The sequence below is a fragment of the Scyliorhinus torazame genome, chromosome 22, assembly GCF_047496885.1.
Source record: "Scyliorhinus torazame isolate Kashiwa2021f chromosome 22, sScyTor2.1, whole genome shotgun sequence".
In the NCBI taxonomy this organism is placed as follows: Eukaryota; Metazoa; Chordata; class Chondrichthyes; order Carcharhiniformes; family Scyliorhinidae; genus Scyliorhinus; species Scyliorhinus torazame.
The window spans coordinates 25,963,082-25,988,231 of record NC_092728.1 but is presented as its reverse complement, the minus strand read 5'-3'; the positions used below and the strand labels follow the sequence as shown (position 1 = coordinate 25,988,231).

The 25,150-nt window shown below is 58.0% G+C and overlaps 1 protein-coding gene across 1 annotated transcript in view; it reads left to right on the top strand.

The window, feature by feature from the left end:
* The first annotated feature begins 754 nt into the window (after window positions 1–754).
* The window catches only part of LOC140398973 (transmembrane and coiled-coil domains protein 1-like), a 40,629-nt gene continuing 16,233 nt past the window's right edge, over window positions 755–25,150 (top strand). Inside the window, exons 1-3 of the mRNA XM_072487992.1 lie at window positions 755–1,000; window positions 11,362–12,203; window positions 16,234–16,369. Of these exons, the coding sequence (XP_072344093.1) occupies window positions 956–1,000; window positions 11,362–12,203; window positions 16,234–16,369 (1,023 nt within the window). The 5' untranslated portion in view covers window positions 755–955. The remainder of the gene's footprint in view (window positions 1,001–11,361; window positions 12,204–16,233; window positions 16,370–25,150) is intronic.

Sequence of the window (25,150 nt, the reverse complement as noted above, 5' to 3'; positions counted from 1 at the left end):
TCTGTTCCTCCTCTGTTCCTCTCTCTCGCTCTCTCTCTCTGTCTCTTCCTCTCTCTGTTCCTCTCTCTCTCTCTCTCTCTCTGTCTCTCTCTCTCTCTCTCTCTCTGTTCCTCTCTCTCTCTCTGTTTGTCTCTCTCTCTGTTCCTCTCTCTCTGTCTCTCTCTCTCTCTGTCTCTTCCTCTCTCTGTTCCTCTCTCTCTCTGTCTCTCTCTCTCTCCGTCTCTTCCTCTCTCTGTTCCTCTCTCTGTTCCTCTCTCTCTCTCTGTTCCTCTCTCTCTGTCTCTCTCTCTGTGTCTCTTCCTCTCTCTGTTCCTCTCTCTGTTCCCCTCTCTCTCTCTCTCTCTCTCTGTCTCTTCCTCTCTCTGTTCCTCTCTCTGTTCCTCTCTCTCTCTCTCTATCTCTTCTTTGAGACGCTGTGTGAAATCTGACCACTTTGACCGAGCTTTGATCGCCTGCCCCTCACATCGTCTCACAGGGCTGACTATTAAATTTGGTCCAAATTGCACTCCTCGGGGATATTGAACCGGATTAAACGTGCCAGATAAACACAAATCGGGGGCTATAACAATGCAGAGAGGCCCATCCAGCGACGCTATTGTTTTCCTGTTGCTTGCAAACCACACCTTTAAAGGCTTGCAATTGCGGCACAGAGACGTCATAGCACAGTGGCCACTGAGCCACAGGCAGAGAGACAGCTGCAGGGCCACTCCCACAACCACACAGAGCAACAGCCCCACAGGAGGTCAAACTGCCTCACTCAGCGTTCCAGAGCACATCAGAATTGGCCAACTTCCTCATCGGCCTGGACTGGCTGTCGCTGAGAGCAGCAGATCCCGAATCAGCAGCGGGGCAGCCGCACGCCCGCGTGTGCCAGCCCCCCCTCTCTGCGCACACGCAAGAGTCTTTCTTTACAAAGCCATGGGCTAACGGGCCGTCCCGTCCACCTCCACCCGTTATGGTCCACCGCTTCAGCCTGAGGAAGAGACGCTGCAGCCTCCAGGTACGTGCCGACCTCTCTACCTTTCACCATTTTAAAGACTTCCATCAGGTCGCCCTTCCGCTGTCTGTTTTCTAAGGGAGAAGGGACCCAGCTGGTTGAACCTTTCCTGAGAGTTACAAGTTCCCCCCCCAGTAAGGGCAGGGTGCTCAAAGAGGGGTCTAACTGAGGGATATGGAGACCAGAACTGTGCACAGTGCTCCAGGTGTGATCTAACCAAGTGATATGGAGACCAGAACTGTGCACAGTGCTCCAGGTGTGATCTAAACGAGAGATATGGAGACCAGAACTGTGCACAGTGCTCCAGGTGTGATCTAACCAAGCGATATGGAGACCAGAACTGTGCACAGTGCTCCAGGTGTGATCTAACCGAGAGATATGGAGACCAGAACTGTGCACAGTGCTCCAGGTGTGATCTAACCAAGCGATATGGAGACCAGAACTGTGCACAGTGCTCCAGGTGTGATTTAACCAAGCGATATGGAGACCAGAACTGTGCACAGTGCTCCAGGTGTGATTTAACCGAGAGATATGGAGACCAGAACTGTGCACAGTGCTCCAGGTGTGATTTAACCAAGCGATATGGAGACCAGAACTGTGCACAGTGCTCCAGGTGTGGTCTAACCGAGAGACAGGGAGACCAGAACAGTGCACAGTGCTCTAAGTATGATCTAACTGACCAATATGGAGACCAGAACTGTGCGCAGAGCGCCAAGTAGTTTTTCTTCATTTCCGGGATGTGAGTGCTGCTGGTTTGGCGTGGGGGGTGGGGTTCAGGGGGGTGAGTTACTCACCATAGCATTCCTAGTCTTTGACCTGCCCTGGTAGCCATAGTATTAATATGGCTGAACCCAGTTCAGTTTCTGATCAATGGTAACCTCCAGGTTGTTAATAGTTGTTAATTCAGCCATGGCAGTGGTTAGATCCTCTTGTAGGAGATGGTCATTGCCTGGCACTTGTGTGGTGTGAATGCAACTTGCCCCTTGTCAGCCCGAGCCTGGATATTGTCCAGGTCTTGCTGCATTTGGACATGGACTGCTTCATTATCTGAGGAGTCGCAAATGGTGTTGAACATTGTGCAGTCATCCGCAAACATCCCCACTTCTGACCTTGCGATGGAAGGGAGGTCATTGATGAATCAGCTGAAGATGGTTGGGCCTAGGACACGACTGTAATAACCTGCACAGGAAACATGGTGCTGGGTGGATTATTTTGTCCTTGTGGCCCGAGGAGTGCGAACTCCCCCAATAACTACGGGGCCGATAACCATGTTGTACAAATGGTCGGCCAATCAGGAACCGACCGACACAGAGAGAGGACCCAGTGAGGTATAATCGGGCCCCATTTAAATAGTTGTTCTTATAAATAAACAACTTGGCTGTTTACTTGTCGGACTCCCCTTGGCTTCATTAAACTGGCGATGAGGGTTAAACTGGAACTGTCGATGTGCAACTCTGCCGACTGAGCCACCTCTCCATGACTGAGGCCCAGCATTAGGTGCTTCACGATGATCCTATCGGTGGCCTCTGGGATGCACATGTTTGGAGTCATTAGGGGCCTTACGTTTCCGTCGGCACCGGATACGCTAGCATTCGACCAGCTTATTGCGTTGGTGGGACACCATTTTAACCCGACTCCATCCGTCATTGTGCAAAGATACAGGGCCAATATGGCGGAAAGGTCAGAAGGGTTTTCCGTTTGCTAAAAATTGCCGATTGTTGCGAATCCGGCACTGTGTTGGCAGACAAGCTCCACGATCGCCTGGTGTGCGGTATTAACAACCCTGAAATCCAAAAGAAGCTTCTAGGTGAGAGTTCCCTAATACTCCAGCAGGCTTTGCAAATTTCTCTTTCACAGGAGCGTGCCGCTCGGTGGGTGCAGGAACTCCAGGGAATGGAGGTGAGTGATGTCAGGCACGGCTTCCCCTTGGCGCCCGTCTGTAACTAGAAAGGACCATCCCAATGCTACAGGCCCTGGATCTCAAGGCGCTGGACCGCGCTGCACACCCTCTCTGGATTCCGACTCCACCCCCTATGGACGGCAGGCTTGGCGAGGCTGCCAGCTGCGTGAAGGGTAATGCCCTGGCGGCCCCGAGCTGGGACCCTACATTTGGACGACCCCCGAAGAAGCTGGAGATGAATGGGAAATGCAGCTGAATGGTGTGGCTGCCTCCCCCGGTAGCCCCTATACATATCCATGTACGGGACAACAGACACTTAATCCAAATGGAGTTGGACACTCACGCTGCCATGACATGGGTTCGACCGGATCCGACATGGGCTGAATCAAGTGTCTCTGGCACAGGCGACCGCCTACCTCACGATGTGGTTATAGTGGGTGGTCTACGGGCATCAGGCCCTGCACCTTCCCCACATTGCGGATCTGTGGATCGTCTAGCAATGTGTCCTCCAGGTGGAGACGGGGAGAGGGGCCTTGTCCGTGGGACTGCAATAGTTTCCCGACGTTTCCGGGCCCGGCCTGGGGGGATTTAATGGAACGGTGGGGAAAATCCAAGTGAATTGGTAGGCCCGGCCCGGTTTGTTCCGTGCCTGACCAGTCCCTATGCAGTTGTAGGTGAGGTTGAGGCCAAACTAAAATAATCGGAGAGACTCGGTAAAATCCGGCCGGTTTGATTCACCGACTGCGCAATTGATCGGTTGACCATCTTTGTGGCAATTACAAGTTAACCGTCAATGCAGCTTCATGTTTAGGCCGATAACCTCGACCACAAACTGAAGATCTCTACCTCACACTGACAGGTGATTCTACATTTGCCCAGTTAGCGATTTGCAGCTTCAATTGGACAAGGCTTCGAGAAAATATTTTACCATCGATATTCCTAAAGGGCTGCACGAGCGCACCCGGATCACGTTCGTCGTGTCCTTAGCTCGTGCCGTGTTTCAACGCGTAACGGAAGGCATGTTACGAGGTCTCCCGCACGTTGCCGTCCCTCCCGACGATCACAGGGGCTCAGCACCTGTGAAACTCTGAAGCGGCATTGCAGATGTTTTCGGAACCTGGTGCCCGCCTGCCTGAGGTGGCATGACGCTAAGGGGATGGTGTATCTAGGCTAGCGGGTCAGCCAGGACGGCCCAGTCGCCAACAAGGTTCAAGCAGCCAAGATGGCCCCTGCCACCCCATGACACTGCGGAACTTGGCTCCTCCTTAGGACTGATCAATTTTACACCCAGTTTGTTCTGAACTTGCCGACAATCCTGGCCCACTTTCACTTTCTGCTACAGACTGACACAGAGAGATGACCCAGTGAGGTAAAACCAGGCCTCAGGTAAATAGTAGTTCTTATAAATAAACGTCCGCTTTTGTTTACTAGTCTTTATTAAAACTTCCCAGGGGAACTCCTGCAGTGATGTCCTGGAGCTGAGATGATTGACCTCCAACCACCACAACCATCTTCCTTTGTGCCGGGTATGACTCCAACCAGCGGAGAGATTTCCCCCTGACTCCCATTGACTCCAGTTTAACTGGGGCTCCTGGATGCCATACTCGGTCAAATGTTGCCTTGATGTCGAAGGCAGTCACTCTCACCTCACCTCTGAACCTCTGGGGTTCAGCTCTTTTGTCCAGGTTTGAACCAAGGCTGGAATGAGGTCAGGAGCTGAGTGACACTGGGGAACCCGAACTGAGAGTCCGTGTGCAGCTTATTGCTGAGTAAGTGCCGCTTGATAGCACTGTTCATGACTCCTTCCATCACTTTGCTGATGATGGAGAGTAGACCGACAGGGCGGTAATTGGCTGGGTTGAATTTGTCCTGTTTCTTGTGTACAGGACAAGTGTGACCTAACTGAGCGATAGGGAGATGGTGCTCCCAGTGTGGTCTAACCGAGCGATACGGAGACCGGGACTGTGCACGGTGCTCCCAGTGTGGTCTAACCGAGCGATACGGAGACCGTGACTGTGTACGGTGCTCCCAGTGTGGTCTAACCGAGTGATACGGAGACCGGGACTGTGTACGGTGCTCCCAGTGTGGTCTAACCGAGCGATACGGAGACCGGGACTGTGCACGGTGCTCCCAGCGTGGTCTAACCGAGCGATACGGAGACCGGGACTGTGCACGGTGCTCCCAGTGTGGTCTAACCGAGCGATACGGAGACCGGGACTGTGCACGGTGCTCCCAGTGTGGTCTAACCAAGCGATACGGAGACCGTGACTGTGCACGGTGCTCCCAGTGTTATCTAACCGGGCGATACGGAGACCGGGACTGTGCACGGTGCTCCCAGTGTGGTCTAACCGAGCGATACGGAGACCGTGACTGTGCACGGTGCTCCCAGTGTGGTCTAACCGAGCGATACGGAGACCGGGACTGTGCACGGTGCTCCCAGCGTGGTCTAACCGAGCGATACGGAGACCGGGACTGTGTACGGTGTTCCCAGTGTGGTCTAACCGAGCGATACGGAGACCGGGACTGTGCACGGTGGTCCCAGTGTGGTCTAACCGAGCGATTCGGAGACCGGGACTGTGCACGGTGCTCCCAGTGTGGTCTAACCGAGCGATACGGAGACCGAGACTGTGTACGGTGCTCCCAGTGTCGTCTAACCGAGCGATACGGAGACCGGGACTGTGCACGGTGCTCCCAGTGTCGTCTAACCGAGCGATACCGAGACCGGGACTGTGCACGGTGCTCCCAGTGTCGTCTAACCGAGCGATACCGAGACCGTGACTGTGCACGGTGCTCCCAGTGTGGTCTAACCGAGCGATACCGAGACCGGGTCTGTGCACGGTGCTCCCAGTGTGGTCTAACCGAGCGATACGGAGACCGGGACTGTGCACGGTGCTCCCAGTGTGGTCTAACCGAGCGATACGGAGACCGGGACTGTGCACGGTGCTCCCAGTGTGGTCTAACCGAGCGATACGGAGACCGGGACTGTGCACGGTGCTCCCAGTGTGGTCTAACCGAGCGATACGGAGACCGGGACTGTGCACGGTGCTCCCAGTGTGGTCTAACCGAGCGATACGGAGACGGGACTGTGCACGGTGCTCGCAGTGTGGTCTAACCGAGCGATACGGAGACCGGGACTATGCACGGTGCTCCCAGTGTGGTCTAACCAAGCGATACGGAGACCGGGACTGTGCACGGTGCTCCCTGTGTGGTCTAACCGAGCGATACGGAGACCGGGACTGTGCACGGTGCTCCCAGTGTGGTCTAACCGAGCGATACGGAGACCGGGACTGTGCACGGTGCTCCCAGTGTGATCTAACCGAGCGATACGGAGACCGGGACTGTGCACAGTGCTCGCAGTGTGGTCTAACCGAGCGATACGGAGACCGGGACTGTGCACGGTGCTCCCAGTGTGGTCTAACCGAGCGATACGGAGACCGGGACTGTGCACAGTGCTCGCAGTGTGGTCTAACCGAGCGATACAGAGACCGGGACTGTGCACGGTGATGCGTGTCTGCGTGGGTTTCCTCCGGGTGCTCCGGTTTCCTCCCACAGTCCATAGATGTGCAGGTTAGGTGCATTGGCCATGATCCATTGCCCCTGAGGGTCTAAAAGGTTAGGTTAGGTGGGGCTCCTGGCTATGGTGAGGGCCTGACCCTAGGCACCTTTTCAGAGGGTCGGTGCAGGTTCGATGGGCTGAATGGCACTCTAAATTCTATGTGAGTACCTGTCTGTGTGAGTGTGTGTGCAAGTCTGGCGAGGGGATGTCCAGGGAGGCACTCTCTGGCAGGTCGGGTCCGCGCATGGCCGGCGCCATCTTGTACGGCCGGTCGTCGCCGTGCGCGCGGCCACCGATACGGCCGTTTTTGTCGCGGAGGCCGGGCGATTTACATGGTGCGGCTGCGAGACTCGCCCCTCACCAGTCGGAGGATCGGTGCTGGGGCGGCGCCAAATATTTTAACGTAAAACGCCACGGATCCTCTGCACATAACCCGGAAATCGGAGAAACCAGCGCTGTATGTTTTCAAGAAGCAGTTAGCTCGGGTGATGGGGACCAAGGATAGGGAGGGAACAGCAGGGTCAGGCTATTGAGGTGGATGATCAACCATGAACGGAGGAGCAGGCTCGAAGGGCCGAATGGCCTCCCTCTTGCGCCTATTTTCTATGTTTCTATGTTCCTCTGCCCTCAGTGAGGGGACAGGGAGCAGGTACCAAAAATAGGGCAGCATCGATGTCTGGCGGCTTCCTGTTTACAGGCAGTTTCGCCGAACGCAGGAAGCGAGCGTGGTTCCCATGGTTTACCGCTGGTTTACCAAGGACACTCCCACCTCCCATGCCCAACCCTTGCTTGAACTCCCTGCGACCTATGAGGCACTCCCCTCCCCCACTCCCCCTCCCTGCCCGAGGCTGAAAAATAAATGTAGTCAATATATTTTTGCCATATGCACTTTGAGCGTGCTCAAATTGGTAAAGGAAACAACAATTGATGCTGCATGGGGAGAGAGTGCTGATTGGTCAAGCAAAGTGGACACTGATTGGTTGAGGCGTTGCCACGGAGAAAGCATCAGGGTACAGATAACTGCCAAAGCTTTTGTTTAACGGCAAACCAAGCAGGCCGACTCTGATTGCTGAAGGTGTGACCATGGGGAATGAATCGGACAATGGCTGCCCCACAACCACCCCCTTGTCCCCCGCGCGAACGTTTTCGTTTGAAGAGGCGCAATGCGTGGACTTGCTCCTTCCATCTGCAAAGGGCAGGGCCCTGCCTGTGAATACACGTGATTGCCTGCACGCAGAGGTGAGCCACACGGCAAGCACGCCTGGAATCCTCAAATTGGTTGTCAGTGCCGTTCTTAGCGCATTCGGGATTGATCCGGCAAGACCTGACCGATCACGGAATCGCACCTCGTGTTGGACGCGATGTTTTGGGTTTTACGAGCGCGGGCTGGCTGGGGACGGTCAGCGTTTGGCCAACTGTGAACAGCCGAAAGGGCACGTGTTGTTTGATACGAAACACACGCAGGAGATGCACTACGCGGGAAACGTGAAGACTGTGGGGTAGTGGGCAGCACTGCTGCCCCACAGTGCTACGGACCCGGGTTCGGTTCCGGCCTCGGGTGAGTGTCTGAGCGGAGTCTGCACGTTCTCCCCGTGTGTGCGTGGGTTTCCTCCGGGTGCTCCGGTTTCCTCCCACAGTCCAAAGGTGTGCAGGTTAGGTGGATTGGCAGTGCTGAAAAAATTGCCACGGTGAAATGTGAATTCAATTCATAAAATCTGGAATTATAAAGCTAGTTTCAGTCATGGGAACCATGAAACGATCATCTATTGTCGTAAAAAACACCCATCTGGCTGACTAATAGGGAAGGGAAATTGACTCCAGATCCCCCCCCCCCCCACACACACACACACACATACACACAGCAAAGTGGTTGGCTCTTAAATGCCCCTCGGAACTGAGCCCAGCAAAAGATGCTCGGATCGGGGGGGAGGGCGAATACAACATCCCCATTAAAAGGAATTGCTTTTTTTTTTTAAAGGGAGGCCATTCAGCCCCTCGAACCTGACCAAGACAAACCAGCCACTTGCCAGCTCTTTTGTTGCTGTCTGTGAGGGGTAGGATTCGGTAACGAGGAATAACTTCTGGAGCGAACCAGTCAGCCTGCCTCGCTCCCAGTGTGGGCGGGGGGAGGGGACGGGGACGGGGGAACGGGGGGAGTCTACTCCGGGCTGGGATGAGGAAGCTTTCATTGCACCAATGTGAGGGAAGATTTGGTGAGCATGCTTCGAATGGAAGTGAAACAGACCAGGCCTTTCCTTCTCCCCCCCCCCCCCCCCCCCTCGGAGGCTACAAAAAGCGACAATGGCAGGTTAAGTAAATGGGAAAAGAGCTGGTGAAATGGAGCGCAATGTGGGAAAATGTGAAATTGCCCATTTGGTTCGATTCCGGCCTTGGGGCACTGTCTGTGTGGAGCCTGCACGCTCTCCCCGTGTGTGCGTGGGTTTCCTCCGGGTGCTCCGGTTTCCTCCCACAGTCCAAAGATGTGCCGGGTAGGTGGATTGGCCACGATCATTTGCCCTTAGTGTCCTGAGATGTGCAGGTTAGGTTGCGGAGACAGGGCGGAGGGGGCAGGTTTTATTGACCATAAAGGGGTTCAAACCAAGTTTTTACCTCAGCAGAAAGAGAAAATACTGGGCAATCTCAGCAGGTCTGACAGCATCTCAGGATGACGCTTTGTCAAAGCCCTTTCCCTGCTCCGAAGGGGGACAATCCCAGATTCCCCCAATCTCTCCACGCTCACTCGAATCCCTCATCTCACAGGTATTGTAGGAGAGCCCATCCCCACTCTCTCCCAAGCCCTGACATCCGACCTTAAAAGGGGGGTGGGTTTAGGTTACAATCTGACCAGCTATAATCTTATTGAATGATTCGGAGAAGGTTGGAGGGGGCAAAATAGGGCAGAGGAGCCTTGAGGGACTGACTGGAGGGGCAGCCTTGAGGGGGGTGAATGGAGGGGCAGCCTTGAGGGGGTGAATGGAGGGGCAGCCTTGAGGGGGTGAATGGAGGGGCAGCCTTGAGGGGATTGAATGGAGGGACAGCCTTGAGGGGATTGAATGGAGGGACAGCCTTGAGGGGGGTGAATGGAGGGGCAGCCTTGAGGGGGGTGAATGGAGGGGCAGCCTTGAGGGGGTGAATGGAGGAGCAGCCTTGAGGGGGGTGAATGGAGGGACAGCCTTGAGGGGGGTGAATGGAGGGGCAGCCTTGAGGGGATTGAATGGAGGGACAGCCTTGAGGGGATTGAATGGAGGGACAGCCTTGAGGGGGGTGAATGGAGGGGCAGCCTTGAGGGGGGTGAATGGAGGGGCAGCCTTGAGGGGGTGAATGGAGGGGCAGCCTTGAGGGGGGTGAATGGAGGAGCAGCCTTGAGGGGGGTGAATGGAGGGACAGCCTTGAGGGGGGTGAATGGAGGGGCAGCCTTGAGGGGATTGAATGGAGGGACAGCCTTGAGGGGGTGAATGGAGGAGCAGCCTTGAGGGGGTGAATGGAGGGGCAGCCTTGAGGGGGTTGAATGGAGGAGCAGCCTTGAGGGGGGTGAATGGAGGGGCAGCCTTGAGGGGGGTGAATGGAGGAGCAGCCTTGAGGGGGGTGAATGGAGGGACAGCCTTGAGGGGATTGAATGGAGGGACAGCCTTGAGGGGGTGAATGGAGGGGCAGCCTTGAGGGGATTGAATGGAGGGACAGCCTTGAGGGGGTGAATGGAGGGACAGCCTTGAGGGGGGTGAATGGAGGGACAGCCTTGAGGGGGTGAATGGAGGGACAGCCTTGAGGGGGGTGAATGGAGGGACAGCCTTGAGGGGGGGTGAATGGAGGAGCAGCCTTGAGGGGGTGAATGGAGGGGCAGCCTTGAGGGGGGTGAATGGAGGAGCAGCCTTGAGGGGGTGAATGGAGGGGCAGCCTTGAGGGGGTGAATGGAGGGACAGCCTTGAGGGGGGTGAATGGAGGGACAGCCTTGAGGGGGGTGAATGGAGGGACAGCCTTGAGGGGGGTGAATGGAGGGGCATCCTTGAGGGGGGTGAATGGAGGAGCAGCCTTGAGGGGGGTGAATGGAGGGGCAGCCTTGAGGGGATTGAATGGAGGGACAGCCTTGAGGGGGTGAATGGAGCGACAGCCTTGAGGGGGGTGAATGGAGGGACAGCCTTGAGGAGGGTGAATGGAGGGGCAGCCTTGAGGGGGGTGAATGGAGGGACAGCCTTGAGGGGGTGAATGGAGGGACAGCCTTGAGGGGGATGAATGGAGGGACAGCCTTGAGGGGGGTGAATGGAGGGACAGCCTTGAGGGGGGTGAATGGAGGGACAGCCTTGAGGGGGTGAATGGAGGGACAGCCTTGAGGGGGGTGAATGGAGGAGCAGCCTTGAGGGGGTGAATGGAGGGGCAGCCTTGAGGGGAGTGAATGGAGGAGCAGCCTTGAGGGGGTGAATGGAGGGGCAGCCTTGAGGGGGTGAATGGAGGGACAGCCTTGAGGGGATTGAATGGAGGGGCAGCCTTGAGGGGTGTGAATGGAGGAGCAGCCTTGAGGGGGGTGAATGGAGGGGCAGCCTTGAGGGGATTGAATGGAGGGACAGCCTTGAGGGGGGTGAATGGAGCGACAGCCTTGAGGGGGGTGAATGGAGGGACAGCCTTGAGGAGGGTGAATGGAGGGGCAGCCTTGAGGGGGGTGAATGGAGGGACAGCCTTGAGGGGGTGAATGGAGGGACAGCCTTGAGGGGGGTGAATGGAGGGACAGCCTTGAGGGGGGTGAATGGAGTGACAGCCTTGAGGGGGTGAATGGAGGGACAGCCTTGAGGGGGGTGAATGGAGGGACAGCCTTGAGGCGACTGAAAGGGACGACAGTCTCGAGGTGGAGGGGCTGAAGGGCCCGCCCCTAGCCGTAAGCTTGTTCTCCCTCTCAACTCTTTTTCTGTCTTCCAGGCTGAGCAGTCGGAGGTGGTGAGGGTGCCCTCACCCACCCCGCTCACCCTCAGCCCGGACGGTAGCATCATCTCGCCGTTGCCTGAGCAGCACGAGGACGCGGCTCTGCTGGAGGGGCTGAGGGCCGAGCAGGCACTGCTGCAGCAGAAGGTGCTGAAGATCAGCGAGGAGATCCGGGTCAAGCAGAGCCACCGCAGCGCCAACACCTCGGAGTACCTGCACCTCATCTCCCACACCGACCGGGCCCAGGCTTTCCGGCTCAAGGAGGCCTTCGAGAAGAAGAACCAGTACCTCTCCGCGGTCATCTCCCAGCTCGAGCGCCGGCTGGAGAGCTACGTTGCCAGGCAGAAGCAGCTGGAGCAGGACGCCAGCCTAATGCGCGAAAATGCCTCCTCGCTGCTGACCATCGACGGGCTCCACCGGGTGAGGAGCGACTACAATCAGGACCACCTGCGGCCTGCCTCACCGCAGCCCAGTGAGGCCAGCACCAACCTCGTGGTCCAGTCCGACGCGGACTTGCCGCCTTCACAGACACTCCACCAAAGGGCCTTTGGCGCCCCCTTCCATAACATTGACCATATGCCCCTGCCGGACGATGAGTACTCTGTGATCACCAGCTTCTCGGAAGACTTCCAGGACTTACTGGGACTTAGCTTCGACACCAAATCGTCCAGGGCCAACTCATTGGAGAGGCAAAACATGGGTTACCTGTCCATGCTGGAGGAGCTGACCGAGATCAAGGAAACACAAATAAATCTGGAGCTCAACTTCAAGAACATTGCGGAACAATATAATCAGCATTACGCAGCCTTCGGGGAGTCGCTACACGAGGAGAAATACAGGTGCGTGTGTCAGCTCTCCCCCTCTCCCCAGGGAATTTCCTGCTTCGCATCAGCTCCCAGCAACACTCCAGCTCCTGGCCAGCTTGTCACTGTGTGAGGGTGTGTGCTTGAGGGAGTGCGAGGGTGTGTGTATGAGTGCGCATGACTGAGTGGGCAAGCATGGTGTATGCGTAAGTGTGCAAGTGCACACAAGCGTGTGTGCATGCGGGTATGTGTGTGTGTACGCGCGTGAGTGTGTGCACAAGTGTTGATGTGTGAGTGAGTGTCAGTGAGTGTGTACGTGCGCGACTCTGTGAGTGTGTTTGCGTGCACGTGTGTGCACGTTTGTGTGCTCACAAGTTGTGTGTGTGTTTGAGTGTGTGTTTGAGTGTGTTTGTGTGTGACTGAGAGTCTGTATGAGTGTGTGTGTATATAAATGAGTGTGTATGTGAGTGAGCAAATATGTGTGTGAGTGAATGAGTAAATGTGTATGAGTGTGCACGTATGTGTGCGTGAGTGTGAGAATGTATGTGTGTGTTTGAGTCGGTGTGAGTCTGTGAGAGTTTGTGTGGAAGTGTGTGTGAGATGTGACTTTGTTCGAGTGCGTGAGTGTGAACATGTTTGCATCTGTGTGTGAGTGCGCGAGAAAGTGTGTGTGAGTTTGTGTGTGAGTGAGAGTCTGTGTGCGTGTGAGTGCAAGTCTGTGTGTGTATGTGTGTGCGTGTGAGTCTTAGCATGTGTGTGAATGTGCGTACGAGTCTGTGTGAGTGTGTGTGTAAGTCTGGGTGAGTATGTGTGTGCATGCCTGTGGAAGTAGTTGAGTGGGAAACATTAGGGACCTTCAAGCGGCTATTGGATAGGTTCATGGATTACGGTAGAATGCTGGGGTGAAGATTGATTTGTTCTTAATCTAGGACAAAGGTTCGGCACAACATCGTGGGCCGAAGGGCCTGTTCTGTGCTGTATTTCCCATGTTCTATGTTCTAAGCCTGTGAGCATGTGTGTGCATGTGTTTGTGAGTGTGTGTCTGAGTCTGTGTGAGTGGGCGTGTGAGTCTATGTGAGTGTATGTGGGGAGAGTGGTGAGTGTATGTGAGTGGGGTATGTAAGGGCAGCACAGTGGCACAGTGGTTAGCACTGCTGCCTCACAGCTCCAGGGACCCGGGTTCAATTCCAGCCTCGGGTGACAGTCTGCGCGGAGTCCGCACGTTCTCCCCGTGTCTCCGGTTTCCACCCACAGTCCAAAGATGTGCAGGTTAGGTGGATTGGCCTTGATCAGTTGCCCCTTAATCTCCAAAAGGTTAGGTTAGGTGGGGGTCACTGGGTTAAGAGGATAGGGGCCTGAACCGAGGTACCCTTTCAGAGGGTCGGTGCAGGTTCGATGGGCCGAATGGCCTCCTTCTGCACTGTCAATTCTATGCGAGTACGTGTCTGTGTGAGTGTTTGTGCAAGTCTGTTGTGTTCCATGGCTCCCCTGTTCATGAAGACACGCATAGAACATGTGTGTTTAGCTCTAACAAGTATTTATTATTAAACACGTGGACAGGTAACCAACAAACCTATGTACAGACAATTAAATCTGTTACTGTAGAGCTACAGTGAGATGTGACTGTCCTGTTATCCATCCTGCCTGTGTCTCATCAGTCACCTGAGCTCCATGTGTGTCTGACTCCACCTACTGGCAGGAGGTCATAACTGTCACTACATGTATTGATAATCAGCTTTATACATTGGTACAATTATATACAGTTATGCATATGTGCATATCACCACATGTGTGAGTGTGTGTGACCGTGTGCGTGTGTAAGTGCAAGTCTGTGTGAATCTGTGTGCGTGCGCGATTCTATATCAGCGTATGCACGTGTGACCGTGTGCATGTGAGTGCAAGTCTGTGTGAGTCTGTGAGTCCGTGTGCGAGCGCGAGTCTGTACCAGCGTGTGTGTGAGCTTGAGTCTGTATCAACATATGTGTGTGTGTGTGAATCTCTGTGTGAGTGAGAATATGAGTGAGCGTTTGTGAGTCTGTGCATGCGAGTCTGTTAGTCTGTGTGTGACCATGTGTGTGGGTGTGTGCGAGTCCGTGTGAGTGTGTGTGTTAGTGTGAGTCTGTATCAGTGCATGTGTGTGAGTGTGAGTCTGTGTGAGCGTGTGTGTGTGTTTCTGTATGGGTGTGTGTGTGTGTGAGTAAGAATGTGTGAGGGTAAGTGTGTGTGAGTGCGAGTCTGTATCAGTGCGAGTATGTGTGTGAGGGTAAGTGTGAGTTTATGTGAGTGTGTGTGGGAGTGTGTGCGTGAGTGTGCAATTGTGTGAGAGAGTGTGAGTGTGAGTGAGTGTGAGAGAGTGTGAGTGTGTGTGTTAGTGCTAGTCTGTATGACATAGAATTTACAGTGCAGAAGGAGGCCATTCGGCCCATCGAGTCTGCACCGGCTCTTGGAAAGAGCACCCTATCTAAGCCCACACCACCCTATCCCCGTAACCCAGTAACCACATCCAACACTAAGGGCAATTTTGGACACTAAGGGCAATTTATCATGGCCAATCCACCTAACCTGCGCATCTTTGGACTGTGGGAGGAAACCGGAGCACCCGGAGGAAACCCACGCAGACACGGGGAGAATGTTGAGACTCCGCACAGACAGTGACCCAAGCCGGGATCGAACCTGGGACCCTGGAGCTGTGAAGCAATTGTGCCAAACACGATGCTACCATGCTGCCCCTGCATGTGTGTGAGTGTGAGTCTGTGTGAGCATGTGTGTGTTTCTGTGTGGGTGTGTGTGTGTGTGTGAGTAAGAATGTGTGAGGGTAAGTGTGTGTGAGTGTATAAGTGAGTGTGTGTGTCAGTGTGCATGTGCTTGAGTCTGGTGAGTGTATGTGGGTCAGTGTGGGTGTGTGTGAATGAGTTGTGTGTGAGTTGTGTGTGTGAGTCTGTATCAGTGTGAGTGTGTGTGTGTGAGGGTAAGTGTGAGTCTGGTGGTGTGTGTTTGGGAGTGTGTGGGAGTGTGCAATTGTGTGAGAGTGTGAGTGTGAGTGAGTGTGAGTGAGTGTGAGATAGTGTGTGAGTGTGAGTGTGAGAGAGTGAGTGAGTGTGCACGTGTGAGTGAGTGCGAGTGTGAGAGAGTGTGAGTGTGTGTGTGAGGGAAAGTGTGAGTCTGTGTGGGTGTGTGTTGAAGTGTGTGTGGGAGTGTGCAATTGTGTGAGAGAGTGTGAGTGAGTGTGAGAGAGTGTGAGTGAGTGTGGGAGTGTGAGTGAGTGTGTGAGTGAGTGTGAGTGAGTGTGCACGTGTGAGTGAGTGTGAGTGTGAGAGAGTGTGAGTGTGAGTGAGTGTGAGTGTGAGTGTGAGAGAGTGTGAGAGAGTGTGAGTGTGAGAGAGTGTGAGTGAGTGTGAGAGAGTGAGTGTGAGTGTGAGAGAGTGTGAGAGAGTGTGAGTGAGTGTGTGAGTGAGTGTGAGTGTGAGAGAGTGAGTGTGTACTTGCGGCAGCTGACAGCAGGTTGACACATTCGGTCTTCCTCTGGTAGTATCTGCATCTTCTCTTTCAGCTTTTCAAAACTCAAACCACTCCTGATACCATATGATGATCTGGTGTCTCGATTGCGCGGAACGCAAGAGGGCGTTGCTTGTGGCAGTGGTCACATGACTACAAACAGCCAGACAAACACCCCAAGAGAAGCGTGCCTCTTAACTCACCAACACCAGAGGACGTGAGGGCTAATTCGACTCAATCGTTCCTCACCCCACTCCGAGCTCACCATCTCGGACGGAGGTCTTCCGAGTCATTGAGCTTTAGGGAATGAGAGAGGTAGCTGAGGAACATGGAGGGGCTGCAGCGAGGTGTGCGGGCACAACACGGGCCACCAAAATGGCCGACAGGGCCCCCGAGCAGAGTGCTGAAAGCCGGGCCTCACAGGGAGCGCTCGGCTGCCCAGATTGTCATGTGGTGACCGGGGAATTTTCACAGTAACATCATTGTGACAATAAAGACTTATCGTTATTCCCTGACGGCGGCCTTCCGAGTGTCCCGTGCCCGAGGTGATTGACTGTTTTCCGCCTTTAAGATCGAACCAGTTGCAGGCCCAACTGAACGACCTGATTGACCTTCACCAGAACGAGGTGCTGAACCTGAAGAGCGAGCTGGCCAGCCTGGAGGAGAAGATCGCCTACCAGTCGTACGAGAGCAGCAGAGACATCTGGGTCAGTATGTGCGAGCCCCGTTTGGTCAGGAGGGGGAACAGAGGCTGGGAACTGGGCATGGTTCCAGCCACCCTGTCATTGTTTTACAAAGGTCTAGAGACACACTGAGAATTGACTTACATCCTGGTATCGACTCTGCAGGTCACATCCTCAAAACAACTAACCTGTCAAACATGTTGGGACGTCGCAGTGGTCAGCACCGCTGCCTCACAGCGCCAGGGTCCTGGGTTCGATTCCCGGCTCGGGTCACTGTCTGTGCGGAGTCTGCACGTCCTCCCCGTGTGTGCGTGGGTTTCCTCCGGGTGCTCCGGTTTCCTCCCACAGTCCAAAGATGTACAGGTTAGGTGGGGTTACCGGGATTGGGCAGAGAGAGGGCCTAGGTAGGATGTTCTTTCTGAGGGTGGGTGAGGACTCAATGGGCCGAGGCCTCCTGCATCGGGTTTCTGTAGATTCTATCAGGTTTCCATGGCGACACTGCCCAATCATTTTTGCAAAGGGCTGAATCCCGAAGATCTTTCCAGCACTTTCCCCGTACTGATGACAGTGTAACAGGCCGGTTATTTCCCACTTTCTCTCTCTGCCCTCACCACCCCCCCCACCCAACCACCAAATAGTGAGGCTGCATTGCCAACTCGATTAATTGTACCCCATTTGCCACTTTCAACATCTGCTCCCTCCGACGCACAGCGGCAGCCGTGTGCACCGTCTACAAGGTGCACGGCAGCCACTCGCCAACCCTCCGTCGACAATCTCCGCCCAAACCCGCCACCTCTACCCCCTAGGAGGACAAGGGTAGATGTGTGGGTAATACCCACCGCCTGCAACTTCCCCTCCGAAACCCGCCCCCCCCGCCGGCCCCCGACACAACTTCCCGACTTGGAAATATATCAGCCGTTCCTTCACTGACGTTGGGTCAGAATCCCAGAAGTCTTCCCTAACAGCACATTGGGTGTACCTACCTCACGGGTACTGCAGCCGTTCACCCACCAACCTCAATAATCTTTACCAGTGTCACAAGTAGGCTTACATTAACACTGCAATGGAGTTACTGTGAAAATCCCCTCGTCGCCACATTCCGGCGCCTGTTCGGGTACACTGAGGGAGAATTCAGAATGTCCAATTTACGTTTCTTGGGACTTGCAGGAGCAAACCGCAGACCCAGGCCGGGAATCGAATCTGGGATCCTGGCGGTGTGAAGCAACAGTGCTAACCACTGTGCTACCGTGCCGCCCTTAAGGGGCAATTATGGATGGGCAATAAATGTTACCCAACCAGCACCACCGATGTTAATGAATTTTTTAAGAGAGCGGCGCTCCCTCAGCACTGACCCTCTGACAGTGCGGCGCTCCCTCAGCACTGACCCTCCGACAGTGCGGCGCTCTCTCAGCACTGACACTCCGACAGTGTGGCGCTCCCTCAGCACTGACCCTCCGACAGTGCGGCGCTCCCTCATCACTGACCCTCCGACAGTGCGGCACTCCCTCATCACTGACCCTCCGACAGTGCGGTGCTCCCCCAGCACTGACCCTCCGACAGTGCGGCGCTCCCTCAGCACTGACCCTCCGACAGTGCGGTGCTCCCCCAGCACTGACCCTCCGACAGTGCGGCGCACCCTCAGCACTGACCCTCCCACAGTGCGGTGCTCCCCCAGCACTGACCCTCCGACAGTGCGGCGCTCCCTCAGCACTGACCCTCCGACAGTGCGGCGCTCCCTCAGCACTGACCCTCCGACAGTGCGGCGCTCCCTCAGCACTGAACCTCCGACAGTGCGACGCTCCCTCAGCACCGACCCTCCGACAGTGCGGCGCTCCCTCAGCACTGACCCTCCGAAAGTGCGGCTCCCTCAGCACTGACACTCCGACAGGGCGGCGCTCCCTCAGCACTGACCCTCCGACAGTGCGGCGCTCCCTCAGCACTGACCCTCCGACAGTGCGGCGCTCCCTCAGCACTGACCCTCCGACAGTGCGGCACTCCCTCAGCACTGACCCTCCGACAGTGCGGCGCTCCCTCAGCACTGACCCTCCGACAGTGCGACGCTCCCTCAGCACCGACCCTCCGACAGTGCGGCACTCCCTCAGCACTGACCCTCCGACAGTGCGGCGCTCCCTCAACACTGACCCTCCGACTGTGTGGCGCTCCCTCAGCACTGACCCTCCGACAGTGCGACGCTCCCTCAACACTGACCCTCCGACTGTGCGGCGCTCCCTCAGCACTGACCCTCTCACAGTGCAGCGCTCCCTCAGCACTGACCTTCCGACAGTGCGACGCTCCCTCAGCACCAACCCTCCGACAGTGCGACGCTCCCTCAGCAGTGACCCTCCGACTGTGCGACGCTCCCTCAGCACTGACCCTCCGACAGTGCGGCACTCCCTCAGCACTGACCCTCTGACAGTGCGGAACTCCCTCAGCACTGACCTTCCGACGGTGCGGCGCACCCTCAGCACTGACCCTCCGACAGTGCGGTGCTCCCTCAGTACTGACCGTCCGACAGTGCGGTGCTCCCTCAGCACTGACCCTCTGACAGTGCGGCACTCCCTCAGCACTGATCCTCCGACAGGGCGGCGTTCCCTCGGCACTGACCCTCCGACAGTGCGGTGCTCCCTCAGCACTGACCCTCCGACAGTGCGGTGCTCCCTCAGCACTGACCTTCTGACAGTGCGGCATTCTCTCAGCACTGACCCTCCGACAGTGCGGCACTCCCTCAGCACTGACCCTCCGTCAGTGCGGTGCTCCCTCAGCACTGACCCTCCGACAGTGCGGCACGCCCTCAGCACTGACCCTCCGACAGTGCAGCGCTCCCTAAGCACTGACCCTCCGACAGAGCGGCGCTCCCTCAGCACTGACCATCCTAAAGTGAGGCACTCCCTCAGCACTTACCCTCCAACAGTGCGGCGCTCCCTCAGCGCTGACCCTACGACCGTGCGGCACTCCCTCAGCACTGACCCTCCGACAGTGCGGCACTCCTTCAGCACTGACCCTCCGACAGTGCGGCACTACCTCAGCACTGACCCTCCTAAAGTGAGGCACTCCCTCAGCACTGACCCTCCAACAGTGAGGCACTCCCTCAGCACTGACCCTACGACTGTGCGGCACTCCCTCAGCACTGACCCTCCGACAGTGCGATGCTCCCTCAGCAGTGACCCTCCCACAGTGCGGCGCTCCATCAGTACTGACCCTCTAAAGTGAGGCACTCCCTCAGCACTGACCCTCCGACAGTGCGGCGCTCCCTAAGCACTGACCCTCCGACAGTGCGGCACTACCTCAGCACTGACCATCCTAAAGTGAGGCACTCCCTCAGCACTGACCCTCCAACAGTGAGGCACTCCCTCAGCACTGACCCTACGACTGTGCGGCACTCCCTCAGCACTGACCCTCCGACAGTGCGGTGCTCCCTCAGCAGTGACCCTCCGACAGTGCGACGCTCTCTCAGCACCGACCCTCCGACAGTGCGGCGCTCCCTCAGCACTGACCCTCCGACAGTGCGGCTCCCTCAGCACTGACACTCCGACAGTGCGGCGCTCCCTCAGCACTGACCCTCCGACAGTGCGGCACTCCCTTCAGCACTGACCCTCCGACAGTGCGGCGCTCCCTCAGCACTGACCCTCCGACAGTGCGACGCTCCCTCAGCACCGACCCTCCGACAGTGCGGCACTCCCTCAGCACTGACCCTCCGACAGTGCGGCGCTCCCTCAACACTGACCCTCCGACTGTGCGGCGCTCCCTCAGCACTGACCCTCTCACAGTGTAGCGCTCCCTCAGCACCGACCTTCCGACAGTGCGACGCTCCCTCAGCACCAACCCTCCGACAGTGCGACGCTCCCTCAGCAGTGACCCTCCGACTGTGCGACGCTCCCTCAGAACTGACCCTCCGACAGTGCGGCACTCCCTCAGCACTGACCCTCTGACAGTGCGGCACTCCCTCAGCACTCACCCTCCGACAGTGCCGCGCTCCCTCAGTACTGACCGTCCGACAGTGCGGCGTTCCCTCAGCACTGACCCTCCGACAGTGCGGTGCTCCCTCATCACTGACCCTCTGACAGTGCGGCGTTCCCTCAGCACTGACCATCCGACAGAGCGGCACTCCCTCAGCACTGACCCTCCGACAGTGCGGTGCTCCCTCAGCACTGACCCTCCGACAGTGCGGCGCTCCCTCAGCACTGAACCTCCGACAGTGAGGCACTCCCTCAGCACTGACCCTCCAACAGTGAGGTACTCCCTCAGCACTGACGCTGCGACTGTGCGGCACTCCCTCAGCACTGACCCTCCGACAGTGCGGCACTCCCTCAGCACTGACCCTCCCACAGTGCAGCGCTCCCTCAGCACTGACCTTCCGACAGTGCGGCGCTCCCTCAGCACTGACCCTCCCTCAGCACTGACCTTCCGACAGTGCGGCGCTCCCTCAGCACTGACCCTCCAACAGTGCGACGCTCCCTCAACACTGACCCTCCGACTGTGCGGCGCTCCCTCAGCACTGACCCTCCGACAGTGCGGTGCTCCCTCAGTACTGACCGTCCGACAGTGCGACGCTCCCTCAGCACTGACCCTCCGACAGTGCGACGCTCCCTCAGCAGTGACCCTCCGACTGTGCGACGCTCCCTCAGAACTGACCCTCCGACAGTGCGGCGCTCCCTGAGCACTGACCCTCTGACAGTGCGGCACTCCCTCAGCACTCACCCTCCGACAGTGCCGCGCTCCCTCAGTACTGACCGTCCGACAGTGCGGCGTTCCCTCAGCACTGACCCTCCGACAGTGCGGTGCTCCCTCATCACTGACCCTCTGACAGTGCGGCGTTCCCTCAGCACTGACCCTCCGACAGAGCGGCACTCACTCAGCACTGACCCTCCGACAGTGCGGTGCTCCCTCAGCACTGACCCTCCGACAGTGCGGCGCTCCCTCAGCACTGACCCTCCGACAGTGAGGCACTCCCTCAGCACTGACCCTCCAACAGTGAGGTACTCCCTCAGCACTGACCCTACGACTGTGCGGCACCTCTCAGCACTGACCCTCCGACAGTGCGGCACTCCCTCAGCACTGACCCTCCCACAGTGCAGCGCTCCCTCAGCACTGACCTTCCGACAGTGCGGCGCTCCCTCAGCACTGACCCTCCCTCAGCACTGACCCTCCCACAGTGCGGCGCTCCCCCAGCACCGACCCTCCGACAGTGCGGCGCACCCTCAGCACTGACCCTCCGACAGTGCGGTGCTCCCTCAGTACTGACCGTCGGACAGTGCGGTGCTCCCTCAGCACAGACCCTCTGACAGTGCGGCGTTCCCTCAGGACTGACCCTCTGACAGTGCGGCACTCCCTCAGCACTGACCCTCCGACAGGGCGGCGTTCCCTCAGCACTGACCCTCCGACAGTGCGGTGCTCCCTCAGTACTGACCCTCCAACAGTGCGGTGCTCCCTCAGCACTGACCTTCTGACAGTGCGGCACTCCCTCAGCACTGACCCTCCGTCAGTGCGGTGCTCCCTCAGCACTGACCCTCTGACTGTGCGGCATTCCCTCAGCACTGACCCTCCGACAGTGCGGCACTTCCTCAGCACTGACCCTCCGTCAGTGCGGTGCTCCCTCAGCACTGACCCTCCGACAGTGCGGCACTCCTTCAGCACTGACCCTCCTAAAGTGAGGCACTCCCTCAGCACTGACCCTCCGACAGTGCGGCGCTCCCTAAGCACTGACCCTCCGACTGTGCGGCACTACCTCAGCACTGACCCTCCTAAAGTGAGGCACTCCCTCAGCACTGACCCTCCAACAGTGAGGCACTCCCTCAGCACTGACCCTACGACTGTGCGGCACTCCCTCAGCACTGACCCTCCGACAGTGCGGTGCTCCCTCAGCAGTGACCCTCCCACAGTGCGGCGCTCCCTCAGTACTGACCCTCTGACAGTGCGGTGCTCCCTCAGTACTGACCATCCGACAGTGCCGCGCTCCCTCAGCACTGACCCTCTGACAGTGCAGCGTTCCCTCAGCACAGACCGTCCGACAGAGCGGCACTCCCTCAGCACTGACCCTCCGACAGTGCGGTGCTCCCTCAGTACTGACCGTCCGACAGTGCGGTGCTCCCTCAACACTGACCCTCTGACTGTGCGGCACTCCCTCAGCACTGACCCTCCGACAGTGCGGTGCTCCCTCAGCACTGACCCTCCGACAGTGCGGCGCTCCCTCAGCACTGACCCTCCGACAGTGCGGCACTCCCTCAGCACTGACCCTCCGACAGTGCGGCGCTCCCTCAGCACTGACCCTCCAACAGTGCAGCGCTCCCTCAGCACTGACCCTACGACCGTGCGGCACTCCCTCAGCACTGACCCTCCGACAGTGTGGCACTCCCTCAGCACTGACCCTCCGACAGTGCGGCGCTCCCTAAGCACTGATCCTCCGACAGTGCGGCACTCCCTCAGCACTGACCCTCCGACAGTGCGGCTCCCTCAGCACTGACCCTCAGACAGTGCGGCGCTCCCTCAGCACTGACTCTCCTAAAGTGAGGCACTCCCTCAGCACTCACCCTCCAACAGTGAGGCACTCCCTCAGCACTGACCCTACGACTGTGCGGCACTCCCTCAGCACAGACCCTCCGACAGTGCGGCACTCCCTCAGCCGTGACCCTCCCACGGTGCGGCGCTCCCTCAGTACTGACCATCCAACAGTGAGGCACTCCCTCAGCACTGACCCTCCAACAGTGAGGCACTCCCTCAGCACTGACCCTACGACTGTGCGGCACTCCCTCAGCACAGACCCTCCGACAGTGCGGCTCTCCCTCAGCAGTGACCCTCCCACGGTGCGGCGCTCCCTCAGTACTGACCATCCAACAGTGCAGCTCTCCCACAGCACTGACCTTCCAACAGTGCGGCACTCCCTCAGCACCGACCCTCCAACAGTGCGACACTCCCTCAGCACTGAACCTCCGACAGTGCGGTGTTCCCTCAGCACTGACCCTCCGACAGTGCAGTGCTCCCTCAGTACTGACCGTCCGACAGTGCGGCGCTCCTTCAGCACTGACCCTCTGACAGTGCAGCATTCCCTCAGCACTGACCCTCCGACAGTGCGGCACTCCCTCAGCACTGACCCTCCGACAGTGCGGTGCTCCCTCAGCACTGACCCTCCGACAGTGCGGCACTCCCTCAGCACTGACCCTCCTACAGTGCGGCACTCCCTCAGCACTGACCCTCCGACAGTGCGGCACTCCCTCAGCACTGACCCTCCTACAGTGCGGCGCTCCCTCAGCACTGACCCTCCCACCGTGCGGCGCTCCCTCAGCACTGACCCTCCCACCGTGCGGCGCTCCCTCAGTACTGACCCTCTGACAGTGCAGCGCTCCCTCAGCACTGACCCTCCGACAGTGCGGCGCTCCCTCAGCACTGACCCTCCCACAGTGCGGCGCTCTGCCAGCATTGACCCTCCGACACTGCGGCGCTCCCTCAGCACTGACACTCCGACAGTGCGGCGTTCCCTCAGCACCGACCCTCCAACAGTGCGACACTCCCTCAGCACTGACCGTCCGACAGTGCGGCGTTCCCTCAGCACTGACCCTCCGACAGTGCGGTGCTCCCTCAGCACTGACCCTCCAACAGTGCTGCACTCCCTCAGCACTGGCCCTCCTACAGTGAGGCACACCCTCAGCACTGACCCTCCGACAGTGCGGCACTCCCTAGCACTGACCCCCCTACAGTGCGGCACTCCCTCAGCACTGACCCTCCGACAGTGCGACACTCCCTCAGCTCTGACCCTCCGACAGTGCAGCGCTCCCTTAGCACTGACCCTCCGACAGTGCGGCGCTCCCTCAGGACTGACCCTCCGACAGTGCGGCGCTCCCTCAGCACTGACCCTCCGACAGTGCGGCACTCCCTCAGCACTGACACTCCGACAGTGCGGCACTCCCTCAGAACTGACTCTCCGACAGTGCGGCACTCCCTCAGCTCTGACCCTCCGACAGTGCAGCGCTCCCTTAGCACAGACCCTCCGACAGTGCGGCGCTCCCTCAGGACTGACCCTCCGACAGTGCGGCGCTCCCTCAGCATTGACCCTCCAACAGTGCGGCGCTCCCTCAGCACTAACCCTCCGACAGTGCGGCGCTCCCTCAGCGCTGACCCTCCGACAGTGCGGCGCTCCCTCAGCACTGACACTCCCACAGTGCGGCGCTCCCTCAGTACTGACCCTCCGACAGTGCAGCGCTCCCTCAGCACTGACCCTCCGACAGTGCGGCACTCCCTCAGCACTGACCCTCCCACAGTGCAGCACTCCCTCAGCACTGACCCTCCCACCGTGCGGCGCTCCCTCAGTACTGACCCTCTGACAGTGCAGCGCTCCCTCAGCACTGACCCTCCGACAGTGCGGCGCTCCCTCAGCACTGACACTCCGACAGTGCGGCACTCCCTCAGCACTGACCCTCCGACAGTGCGACACTCCCTCAACACTGACCGTCCGACAGTGCGACACTCCCTCAGCACTGACCCTCTGACAGTGCGGCGTTCCCTCAGCACCGAACCTCCAACAGTGCGACACTCCCTCAGCACTGACCGTCCGACAGTGCGGCGTTCCCTCAGCACTGACCCTCCGACAGTGCGGTGCTTCCTCAGCACTGACCCTCCAACAGTGCGGCACTCCCTCAGCACTGGCCCTCCTACAGTGAGGCACACCCTCAGCACTGACCCTCCGACAGTGCGGCACTCCCTAGCACTGACCCCCCTACAGTGCGGCACTCCCTCAGCACTGACACTCCGACAGTGCGGCGCTCCCTCAGGACTGACCCTCCGACAGTGTGGCCCTCCCTCAGGACTGACCCT